Raw genomic sequence first — 11,920 nt, forward strand, 5'->3', positions numbered from 1 at the left:
CAGGAACCATCCCAGAGCCTGTCCCTGAGCAGCTGGACCATCTCACACGAACAGGGCACCACAGGAGGGATGCAGACCAAGTCTGTCCAAAGGAGAGACTATTCCTGCACAGCCCAAGCTCCAGACTCAAGCTGCAACTGCCACACTCAGCACCTTAAAACTTCATTCAGTTGTCTGGTTTATTAGGACTCAGTTCTTCCTATTGATCGGATATTGTTATTTGGTCCTGTCCCACAGGGAGCCTTCTGAAGCTTTCAGCAGTGGATAAAAGGGCGTAGGTTCACGTGTCCAACATCTCCCTGGGCTCCTGTTTCCCACAGCCATCGGAAGCAATGCTGGTGCTGATCCAGGATTAAGGTATAAAATATCCTGTAGAAAGCAGGAACTGAACAACACAATTACAGGCATTTCTTTCTGACTGCCTGCTGGTTATGGCTTGAAGTCTGAAGGCTTCTTCATCCACACCGGTGTCCTGTGCGGTGACTCCACAAGTTCACTGCTGGGAATGTCTGCCCTTTCCCCCTTTCCAGGGTGTCCCCTTAGGCCTTTTATCACACCATGAAAAACAGCAGAGGGACATCGTTGAGGCACCAGATCTGAACTCCTCACGCTACAAAACCGGAGCGAGACTTTCAGTGAAACAGTCTCCGTTACACGAAAGGACACTTGAGGGGAGCAGCTGCAAATCAATGAGGTTCTCTTCAGAGCAGCCTTGCTCCCAGAGCCACTGGAAAGCTCACCACTGCAGACAAAACCCCTCTTTGTTCACCATGTTCCAGGGAACTCCTATCTTCTTTTACCTTCTTAACCAAAAGAAAATGAGCTGCATGGAATTAATAGATCTTTTCAAGGTTGCTTAAAGGCCCAATTCCAATAACCTTACAGATGAGCTTTAAAAACCCTGCCCTGCTCCATAAGCAGCTGAGAAAGACAAGCGCTACTCAAACTGAATATCGAAGCAGGAATCTGGCCTTTTGTATTTGATGTGGTCTTGTTGAAGGCCCATCTGATGCTCTTTTCATCCGCTGCCAACTACAGGACACAATTCAGTCCTTATCCAACAGCTCCACAGACACAAAATTTCCCATTTCTGTGGAACATCACTTAAAAGTAATAGGACAGGTTTTTCTTCTTTTCATTTCATTTCCCTTTTGGGCCACTAAAGGCAACTCATGTCTGGAAACATGAGCCAGATTCCGACCTCTCAGGTGCCAATATAAGTTGGGAACAGCGACACTGACAATGTTGAAAGAAAGCCACTGTAAGAACAGTGCCCAGCACAGCATATTTGAGCTTCTTGGGGCCTCTCTAGAAATGTGGGTGCTCTGAAGTGTCACATAAATCTGTCTCTGAACTACAGAACATGCAATGACCCTGGTACACATCATACCCAACGCTCAACCTCACGTACTGCGTTCCCCTTCCTGCCTAGACACCAAAAGAGAAATACTCTGCTTTGCAAGTATGGACACGAATCCCGGCGTGTACACTAGTTCTGTCCTGAACTCCTTCCTGAGACAGGGGATTGACCCTGCAGAGAACTGGAGTCCACTCAGCACCTCTGCTCGCTGTTCTGACTCTTACAAATCCAGCTGTCTTGCAGGTAGGCTGGTTCTCCAGGTCCCTCCACCTCTGAGAGACGGCCCAAAGGCTGAGGCTCTGGAGAACAAGAGCAGCTTCTCTGCTCAGTTGGCTCTGCCTCTGCTCCACCCCTCACCCTCCCTCTACCATACATGACTCACATCTATGCCGTCCTTGCCAGATGGTCCAGGGGGTCCTCGTGGTCCCGGAGGGCCTTGTGGTCCTACTCTCTGAAAGGATTGGAGGAAAGAGAGAGAGAAGAGTTTGTTTGCAGCAAAAGAAACATATGGGTTAAATCAGAAAGCAATGGCTGAGTCCTACAGCTTAACCCTAAACCTGCACTAACCCTCCATCCCTCAGTGTCCCCCACCAACCTGGGTGGACTCAAAGGAGCTCAGGACCAGTGCAAGGCTCTTTGGAAAACCCTTTTGACCGAGCACATCCTCAGGGCTCCCAGCTTGTTTAACTGGTGCCTTATGCTGGGAACCAGAGCTGGTCACTGGGCAGCAAATGGGTTTGGTTGTATCGGAAACGGTTCTCACTGCCTACAGGCATGTTTCATTTTGGGCAGAGGAGGAAATGCAGAGCCCATGGAAAATAGGTGCCAAATGCTTGCCATTAAAAATTAATCTACAGTCCCAGTCTGATGGGGTGATAGAAGAGCCAGACAGGCACCACTGAAGACACAAGGAGAAAGGGAAAGTCTCCTCTTGGAGCAGGATTCTACTTGAAAATCTGGGATTTTAGAGGAGGTCTGAGGTGGGGGGACGGAAAGAAAGGTGCGATAAATGACTCCTGTATGGAGAGGGCTCCAGAGAGCAACTTGCTGTAGCTTCGGCGAACAAAGGTTTCATTGTAGAAGCAGCTCTGCTCACAGCAGAGGAGGGCAGCTCTGAATTCCCAAAGCAGACTGCAAAAACTCCCCCCTAACAATGAAAAACCTCAGCGAGGAGTTTCTTCCCCAGGCAATAACATTAACACCGTATAGGGACGTTTATTACAGCTTCACATCTGGAGTGAACAAGGGTTAAATACGCTGATTTGTAAGTGTAAGATTTGAAAACTGATTGAGGGAAGGAACAAGAAATTCTGACTCAGATGAAGACCCCGATCAGGAGATCCATCTCCCTGGCAACTTACTACTTCATTTTAACAGAAAACTGCTTCTCTTACATCAACAGGTCTCCCCTTCCCTGAGGCTTTACCTCTGGTAACTGCAGACCTGAACATGAAGACAATACTTGTACGGGAAGTGTAAAGGAGCAGCTTCTACCTATCTCAAAGTCTACCCGCACAGGGACAAAACCAGATGGTTTGCTAAGCGCTCAGAGTTGTAATCAATGTCAGACTCTAAGAACCTGCCTATTGCCACATTTCATCTGCAAGTAAAGCTCACCTTCCTTTACGGACTTTTTGTTGAGCATAAGACAGAAACAAGGCTTCTTACCTGAGTCCACGTTGTGGATAAGAGCTGACACAGGAAGAGGAGCCCAAAAGCGGAGAATCCAGCCATGGTGCCCAGGCTCTGCCTCTCTTCGTTCTTCCCGGGCAGCTAAACCCTTTCTCCTCCAGGGTCCAGCAGATCCCTCCTCCTCCTGGGTCTCAGCTTACAAAGGAGACTCCTCGCCTCCAGATAAACCTGTGGCTCCAGCCAGAGGGGCAGAGCTCAGGAGCACAGGGGAGAGGGGCTGAGCTGCGGGGAGAGAGGAGGTTTGGGAAGGAGGTGGGAGAAGGAGGGGGAGCAGCCCTGAGGAAGAGCAGCTCCCATTCATGCTACGCTGGGCAGCCCCAGCCCTGAGCAAACAGAGGGAGCCTACAGAATCCGGACTTGCAGACATGCCCGGGGAGCAAAATTCGGCTGCTGCAGCTGGAGATAAAGATGTTCTTAGCTCTCACCTGGGACGTTTCTTAAAGCCCATCACTACCTCAGTGCTGGACAGATAAAAAGCAACTCAGAGTGAGAGTGCCTGAGGCTACCTCACTTCACTAGAGAAATTAATAAACCTGCAACAAGTGCAAGATGCACTACAGAGAAACGCACTTAGTGCTTTGTGAGACGGTTTATTCACTCTGGAGCTGTATTCATATCTGGTTTGTTGGGGTTTTTTCAGGGAGATCTAAAGAATGCCAGCTGATTTCTTGGGAAAGTGATGAATCCTGACCAGAGAACAGATTCGCACAGAGAGATGCAAGCAGGGAGGAAAAAAAAGGAGAAATATTCTCAGAGCTGTAAAAATTTCAAAGGCAATTCTTCCTTTTTATTTTAGCAAGGAAGGAACAGGATGATGGTTCCCAGCTTGGTGATCCCAAATGGCACTACTTCACAAAGACACATCCCCTGCAAATAGCTTCATGCTTCCCTTTATCAATTAAAGACTATTTCATCCAAAGGAGGGCTTGGAAGTGGAGAGGAACAGTGGCAAGATTCATCAGGACTGAAATGACACAGCTCATAGCAAGAGTAGAGCAGAAGTGGAAAAGCAAAGCTTAAAATATGAAACAGCAGGTTTCAGCTTGGCATCCTTACAAGCAGGAGGTCTGTATGAGCACACAGTGTGTGTCTGTGCAACTCCCCAGCCAACACTCCACCAACCCTGAGCCCTTCATCCCCTCCGTCAAAGATCTGCCAAGCTCCTACGAGACTTTGTGGAACAGGCAGCTGGGGACAGAAAGGCAGGGTGTGTTTGCGTGTCTTCAGATGGTTTTGAAGTAAATCGAATGCTTTATCAGACACCACAAGCCCCAGGGAGGGAGAGCAGTGCAGTCACAGGAACTGCTTCCCAGAGCTTGTACCTCCTCCTTCGCACTGAGGCCAACCGCCGGCGAGAGAAGGTGAAGCAGATCCAAATTCCTTGGCCACACGTTGCTCATGGCAAGCCAGAGCTCGGAGAGCTGCTGGAAGCAGAGCCTGTTTATGACCAGCAAGGGAAGACCCTGGGAGTACTCACCTTCAAGCCCACTCACAGAACAAGAGGACCGGTCCTCCTCTCCTTCCACGTCCCCAGGCAGAGAGATCACAGCTGAAGGGCCACAGTGACTCACAGAAGCTGTTACCACAAAGCCACCGTGTGCTTGTGACCTGAAGGAAAAGGCCCACTAGCCTGAGGACCCCACATGCAGCCTGGGCAGCTGCCCCCATGAGCTGCTCAAAAGCAAAGTCCTGCTTGCTCTACAGAGCATCACAACTCAGGCTTGGGAGGATGGCAGCGCAGAGCCACCACAGAGCATACCAACACACCTCCAGGTACATCTTTAAACAAGAAGCGTGGCAGGGGATGTCTTATCCCCACAAACATTCAGTGGCCATGTTTTGCTGCAGCGGAGAAAGACGATCAGCACCTCCACAAGGAACAAGCAGCAGGTTTATCTCAGTTGAGCCCACCACACCTCCGCGTGGGAACACCGGGCAGCCCCACGCACCCACTCGATGCAAGTGCCAAAGCAACAGCAGATGGCTACAGGCTGTGGTGGGGCAGATAAGTGGTCACATCCTGCCCTCAAAGATGAGGAAAACGTAAGTGGAAACTGGTGTGCATTAAAGTCATGCTTTAATAGGTGACATTAAAGAAACAGACTGTGAGATACAGCTCTGAGTGCCAGAGAAATCCCATGATCTGGCTGCAAACCCCTACAGCCCCAACTCTAAACCTGACCATGGCAGAGAACAGCTTCGTTTGAGCACTCCAGACTAGGCTCACAGTGAAATCCCATTAAGCACAAAACCAAACCACACATCACCATAACAAGAGTCATGAACTATGCCCCAACTGAGCACATATTCACAATGAAAAATTGTTAAATAAAAAAATTACTATAAATCTGTACAAAAGCCATGATTAACAATTCCTTATGAAAGAATTTTCACTCCACGTCTTCAAGTATTTATACCTGTAATTGTGTTCTTATTAGCTATTTAACTTCATTTCCTCATAAGAAAAAAAAGTATTTTAAAAATATTAAAGCCTTTTTTCCAGCATGTGTGCGACCAGGAACATTATCATTAGATGTCAACCTTGCAGACTTAGTCCCACACACGTTTGTGGCATTCTGGACAAGGACCTACAGCCTGGAAAGGTAAGTCACCACTCAAATTCCTTGAAAGATGAAGAGCTGTAGTAGAAAGAGGAAAAACATTGCACTGGCTTTTGCAACCGCTCTCTGGCAAGGCGGGCAAGCCTCTCGTCATCTCCTACACAGGCCAAACAGCACCTAAAAACTCCGAAACTAAAGCAAACAACCTGAGCAAACAGCAAGTCCAGACCTTCTGGCTGTTGGGAACGGTTTCCTCCGCCTAGTGAAACGGGTCCTCTGTTGCAAATCTCTAGGAGCAAAAGCGCTAAATTGTTCCAAGCTCCTTCAGCCTCGGTTGAACACTAAGTCGGGCAGAACAGCTGACAGAGGGGTCAGGAACATTAAGGCAAGCAATTAGCTGGCAAGTCCGAAAGTAAATGCTTGAGGGCTGTAAGTAAATGAACCGGACAAGCGTTCCCCCTCCAATTAGAGTTTCAATTAACTGCCCCACAAAAGCCAGTGGTTTCCAGACATGCTGCACTCGACTGTGCCCTCGCTGTCTGCCGTGCTCATCATTAACAGGAAAACAATCCTGCCCTAACTAGAACGGGGTTAGAGCTGACACATCCCGCCTCATGCTCTGGGCCTGCAGGAAAGAGCCCCACGGGCCGCTGGGAATGAACAGCAAAGTCTGAAATAAAACGCAGTGACAAACGCTTGTTCTATTCCGGCGATCGAGGAAGGCAGGCCTTTGGACCACCAGTGGACAAACAACTGTGGAAGACTACCAAGGGTCTGAGAAGGGTGGGAGAAACTGGAGAAGAGCAGTTCAAGACACCTTTGTGCAAAGTCTGAAGGTTTTTCTGTTAGAAACTGGTAGGCAGTTCATAGAACAACTCTGACAAGCACCACAAAGCAACTTCTGTGGGGGATAAAGGGAAGAGACCGTCCCGCACTTTGCACCCGAGAGCGGCATCTTCCAGGCAAACCGCCCTTTGCCAGGAGTGACCCTCCTGGGGAGGTACAGCCTTCCAGAGTAACAAACCCAGGTTACGTGGTGAGGGAAAGGCCTGGCAAGCTGGGTCATTCTGTCTCACACTGAGAAGAAGGTATTTAATAAATATAGTTCAAACAAGGAATCAAATCAGTTTTCCTCCTCTCTTAAAGCAGGGACATACCAGATCAAAGCAAAGTGCAAAAATCCCCATTGCTCGAAGACAGTCTGATAAAAACCAGGGACGTGTCCATGAAGACTCAGTTAGGTTTTCCTCCCTAGGGAAATCAGGGCTGGATCTCAGTGAAGTTACTACAGATGATTAAAAAAGTGGGAAGAGTGAAGGCCAGGCAGGGGCTAGCACAGATGAGCCCAAAGGAAGTTTATTCTTCCGTGGACGTTTGCTCTCCAAATCATTAAAGCTGGCTCCTGGCAGTTGGGCAGTGTCATCTCAAGCGCCTGCTGTGCTGCTCTCACTCTGCTGCTACCTGCCGCTCCTCAACAGGCCCTGCTGCACGCTCAGAGCTTTCAGCGTTTTGTGGTGCAACCTCAGCACTGTCTTCTTCAGGACAAGCGGACGCCACGCTCTGCTCCAGACACTCTGGATCTTGCTTCTTGCTTGTAACTCCTGCTTGCCCTTTTTCACTTGTATTTTCTGCCTTTTGATGCTGTTCTACCTCATCGAGCTCACCTTTGCCTTCCAGCAGTGTGCTGTTGCAGGGGTGCTGGGCACTCCTGCCTGTGACTCGATCTCTACTTGACTCCAAGCCGTCACAAGTGCCATCAGTCTTGGGGAGCCTGGAATCAACCAGAGGGCTCACAGCCCCACTGTCTGCATCATCACCACCGCCCTCCTCCCTGGTCGCTTCCACAGCTGCATTTTTCTCACTGACATTTTCTTTTTCGGCCTCAGCGTTTGCAACAGAGCTATTTAACTTGGCACTGGAGGCAGAAGGCCCCAAGTTGAACGTCCTGCTTCTCGATGTTCTTTTATCAACTTTCCTCCGTTTCACAGCTGCATCAACAGTCTCTGGCACTGTTATGTCTTTGGTGCTTGCATTGTCTTCTTTCAGTGTTTCCTGGTCCTCTTCTGCTTGTAAGAGCGGAGCTGAGGAGGGGATTTCTGCACCAATTGCACACTCTCCCAGGTTACGGGAGATGTTTTCGATATCAGTAGGGCTTTTCAGCTGTCCGCTCTTTTTAGCATCTGCCATACTTGCATCCAGTTTTCTCTTCTTGCTCTCCTTTGTGCAATCACTCTCTGCTGTACCCTGCACTTCTTCAGCCTCACTATTTAAATCCTTCTCCTCTTGCTGGGTACATGAAGTCACTTTCTCCTCTTCACCACTTTCTCCCTTTGAAACACATTCACTTATCTTCTCTTTTACACCTTCGTCATTCACTTGAGGCTCCACGTTTGCAGCATCTCCAGCTTTCTGTTCTTCTTCTAGAGGATGATTCTGATCCTTCTCCACAGAATCCTCAGATTTTTTACCAGGAGTTTCCAGTTTATCTTCAGCTTTTTGGTGCAGCTGCGACTTGCCAAAACAGGGTCTGTACTTCAAGAGTTTGTCTTGTGGCCCCCACACAAAGCTTTCTCGAGGTTTGAAGTGTTGCCAAGCATAGTGGACTAGCTGTCTTCTCTTTCTTTTGTTTCTGATGGTGAACAGGAAGTAATCCAAGGCACTTCTCTTGACATTTGGTAATGTCTCCTTCACAAGAGTTTCTCTTAGGAAAAACTTTACCAAGTGCACTTGATAGTGTTCATATCCCATCTCCCCCAGGCACTTCAGGATGCGAGTAATCCGCAAATTGTTGTGGCTGTACCTGAACAGAACAGATGAGTGAAGTTACATGAAAGTCTGACAGGTCACTACCAACCTCCAGGATATCTGCAAAACGTTTTGTGTGTTATTGACTGATCTGGTAAAGTCTATTTGACAATGCAGATGGCAGTATAAGCAGGCTTACTTTTAAAGCCCCTACTGTTGCTGTCTGCCTTCAGCAGCCCCTTCCTAGCCCTCCTTGGCTGCTAGAATTAATCATCAAAACTGTTTGAAGAGGTTCTGGCTTTCTGCATCACCCACCAGCAGGTAACAGCCACCGTACTGGGTCAGACGCAGAAGCCCGCGCAGCCCAGCACGCTGTGCCTGACAGAGGCACAGAGACCCCCTACAGGGTAAGCCTGTAGAAAAGGGTGAGAATACAGGTACGTAAGGATGCTACCAAAAATTCACGACTTAAGGACTTAAGCCAGACTTGACAGCCTTCAGGTCTTTGTTTTTTCATGTGTGAGTACACCCAGTCCTTTTAGAGCTCTTGGTAACATCACCGGGGTTCTAGAATACAAAGAGTCGTTGCGATCGCTATGGTAAGACCTAAAATAACAGAAAAATACTCCCATCAATTTGCAGAGCTCTTTTCAACCAAGGACTTGGAGTATTTTTACACCCATCAAGGCAACTTCATAAACAAAGAGGGAAGCACTCGGAAATACCTTTGTTTTGTAGTTTACCAGAATAATACGATTTGGCTGTTTCAGTTAATTCCTGCTTAAAACACGGTTTTAAGCACAAGTTCTGCTAAAGCAAATATTAACATCTTCCAGTCTGTATTTTGTACTTTGGGAGACCAACATGAAACACGTCTGCTGTTAACAGCTGCACTGCAGACAGAAGAAAACCTATCTTGGCAGTTTTACTTATTATACATGTCACTTGTTAAAGTCACAGAGAGTGTGATGACTACAGCCAAGGGCTGAGCCAAGTTAAAAGTACATTAGCTAACTTTTTTTATCAACAGAAGCCTCCACTCCTCCAGGGCTGAGGATTTTTCTTGGCTTGGGACTTTTCTTCTTGGACTTTGGACTTTTTTTTTCTCCTCAAAGAAGCACCTGGCTGTAGTGAATGACCAGCGGCATAACCAGAGACTCACCGGTTCAGGTTCTGAAATCGTTCAGCCCAGTTCTCCGCTCTCTTAAGTTCTCCAGTTTCCTTGTTGATCAGAACGATTCCATAAAATCTCAGCATGAGCTGGTAAGCACGTATAAACCTTTGCATAACTTCCTTGGACTTCTTAAAGGCCTGAAAACAAGACAGGGCAATGAGCACAAGGTGCAGCTCTCTAATTGCCTGCACCAGTTTAAGTGGCACTGGAACTACATCACTAAGCATTTCACGTGCTGGTGCAGCTATGGGCACACGCAAGACAGACAATCGCTGAACAGTGCTTGAGCTCCTCTTCCATACCTGGATTTCGTGCCACGTGAGTGGTCTGGCACGCCAGTTCATCCCATGTTCACGTAAAGGGAACAACCTGAAGGGAAAGAAATTTTCAGCCCAGGCGAGCAAAGATGACACCCAAGCCAGGTACCCATTTTGTTAAAACTAAAAAAAGATTCCAAAAATGGCAGTATCGCAGGGGTCTCTTGGAGATTGCGCACCCCTATGGACACGGAAGTACTTTACTATATGACAAATAAATCCCACAAAAGCAGGGCCTACACCAACGATAACGACATCACTTGGCTGCACCTCACTGCCCTCACGCTGTAAGACCACGCATGAGTGAGACCTGTTGCCACAGCTGCCCTGGAAACCTGTGTCTCCAGCATCTCCACTGCAGTGATCCCAGAAGAATGTAACTCAATAAAACCAAAGTGGGCACAGGTTTCACTCGAGTAATTCTGGGCCTTTTAGGAAGCTGAATTCTGCAACACAGAAGCAACTGACTCTTAAAAGAGGCACAACCAAAGAGAGGCACTACATTCGTGCGGGCCCTTTACCACTGTATGTAAGAATGGTTTTCTTCCAGAACTTCATAGTTGTCCCACCACGTTTCAAGCAGAGTTTCAATATGCAAACCTGGAAACAAAAGGAAAAAAAGTCAGGCAAGAAAAAAAATGACGCCAAATGAAAACTGAAGTTAGCCAGTCACCCAGGGAGGCTCATTATCCAGAGCCAGATAATCACATACAGGCATTGGCTTCTCCAACTGAACAGCCATCCTGGTAAGCCAGAAAACACCCTTCATTTTCTACCAAAATTAAGGAACGTACAGCAGGAACAAGGACATTTTCAAATGGAAATTCTCGGTGGTTTGTTTTGTTTGGTTTGGGGTTGTTGGGGTTTTTTTTTTTGTTTGACTAGGCTGGTGTTTTCAATCGTCCCACACGGATCAAGCTCCCGTTTCACAGTTCAGCCTGCTGCAGTAGAGCTGCATCAAACAGTCACCACACAAGGTACTCACCGTGGGGCAAAAAAACAATCTCATTTTTATAAAAGCTTAAGTTCCACATATCTTCTTCCACATCATTTTCCGATTCTATCAAACCCTGGAGAGGAGAACAAGAATCAACAAGCAGCAATCTCTTAAAAGATTTCCTAAACATTTCAAGATAAATCCTTGAAATGTGTTTTCACACAAACACAGGGGTTGCAAGGGACCTCTGGGATCATCTAGTCCAACCCCCCTGCTAGAACAGGGTCACCAGAGCAGTTGCCCGGGATGGTGTCTCCGGAGCAGGAGACTCCACAACGTCTCTGGACGGCCTGGGCCAGGGCTCTGTCACCCTCAAGTAAAGAGCTTTTTCCTCATGTTCAGATGGAGCTTCCTGTGTCCCAGTCTGTGCTCATCGCCCCTTGTCCTATCCCTGGGCACCACTGAGAAGAGTCCGGCCCATCCTCTTGACACCCGCCCTTGAGGTATTGATCAGCACCAGTAAGATCCCCTCTGCCTCCTCCTCTCCAGTGTGTACGTCATCGTTTGGTCCGTACCGGGTAATTATGTCTGTATCTCTGCAAGTCTCTTGCTGCGTTCCAGTTGCGCCTGCCTGAGAACTAGAGAAGAGAGACAGATCAGAGATCCACAATAAAGTTGTCTTCTGCAAAAAAACAAAGATCCACTGCCTGAATTCAGCATCTCTCACGCAAGTTCCCCTGCCTATCGCTTTCCTGTGCCTTCCACTCGGCGCTCCCAGCACCCCCAAAACCAGCCCGTTTGTTTCTCTGCATTCCTGAAGGCAGCCTTGGACTCCTTTAACCAAAAATACTTCCTTTTCTTTCTAGTCTTATTAATCACGTTCTTCATGTTTTATGTGTATCTCTTATCCCAGCTGGGTTTTCCTGCAGAAATGGTCAGAACTAGCAGGAAATCCCAAAGAGTAAAATACATCTTCTTCCTTGAACTCAAAGGTTTTAAAACAACACACGCTAAGCCCCGTCTGTCTGGCTGAGTCGCTATATATCTTATCAAGAGAAAGGAGACTTTAAAACTAGAATTTAAGATGCAGAGATTTCCCTTACATTCACAATTCTCATGCCCTGCAGACACCCC

General features: G+C 47.8%; 2 protein-coding genes across 2 annotated transcripts in view; both read right to left on the reverse strand.

Annotated features, from left to right (window-relative positions):
* The window catches only part of COL9A3 (collagen, type IX, alpha 3), a 39,859-nt gene extending 33,059 nt beyond the window's left edge, over window positions 1-6,800 (reverse strand). The window contains exon 1 of the mRNA XM_010132068.1: window positions 6,771-6,800. Within this exon, the coding sequence (XP_010130370.1) occupies window positions 6,771-6,800 (30 nt within the window). The remainder of the gene's footprint in view (window positions 1-6,770) is intronic.
* Window positions 6,801-7,059: 259 nt separating this feature from the next.
* OGFR (opioid growth factor receptor) lies at window positions 7,060-11,424 on the reverse strand (the record flags this gene model as incomplete). Its single annotated transcript, XM_010132069.1, has 6 exons — window positions 7,060-8,413; window positions 9,521-9,669; window positions 9,835-9,901; window positions 10,371-10,449; window positions 10,835-10,919; window positions 11,362-11,424. Coding segments are annotated over 6 exons (1,797 nt in total), but the record flags the coding sequence as incomplete, so codon positions are not given.
* Between the last annotated feature and the right edge of the window lie 496 nt (window positions 11,425-11,920).

Source organism: Buceros rhinoceros, unplaced genomic scaffold, assembly GCF_000710305.1.
Source record: "Buceros rhinoceros silvestris isolate BGI_N320 unplaced genomic scaffold, ASM71030v1 scaffold15542, whole genome shotgun sequence".
Classification (NCBI taxonomy): domain Eukaryota; kingdom Metazoa; phylum Chordata; class Aves; order Bucerotiformes; family Bucerotidae; genus Buceros; species Buceros rhinoceros.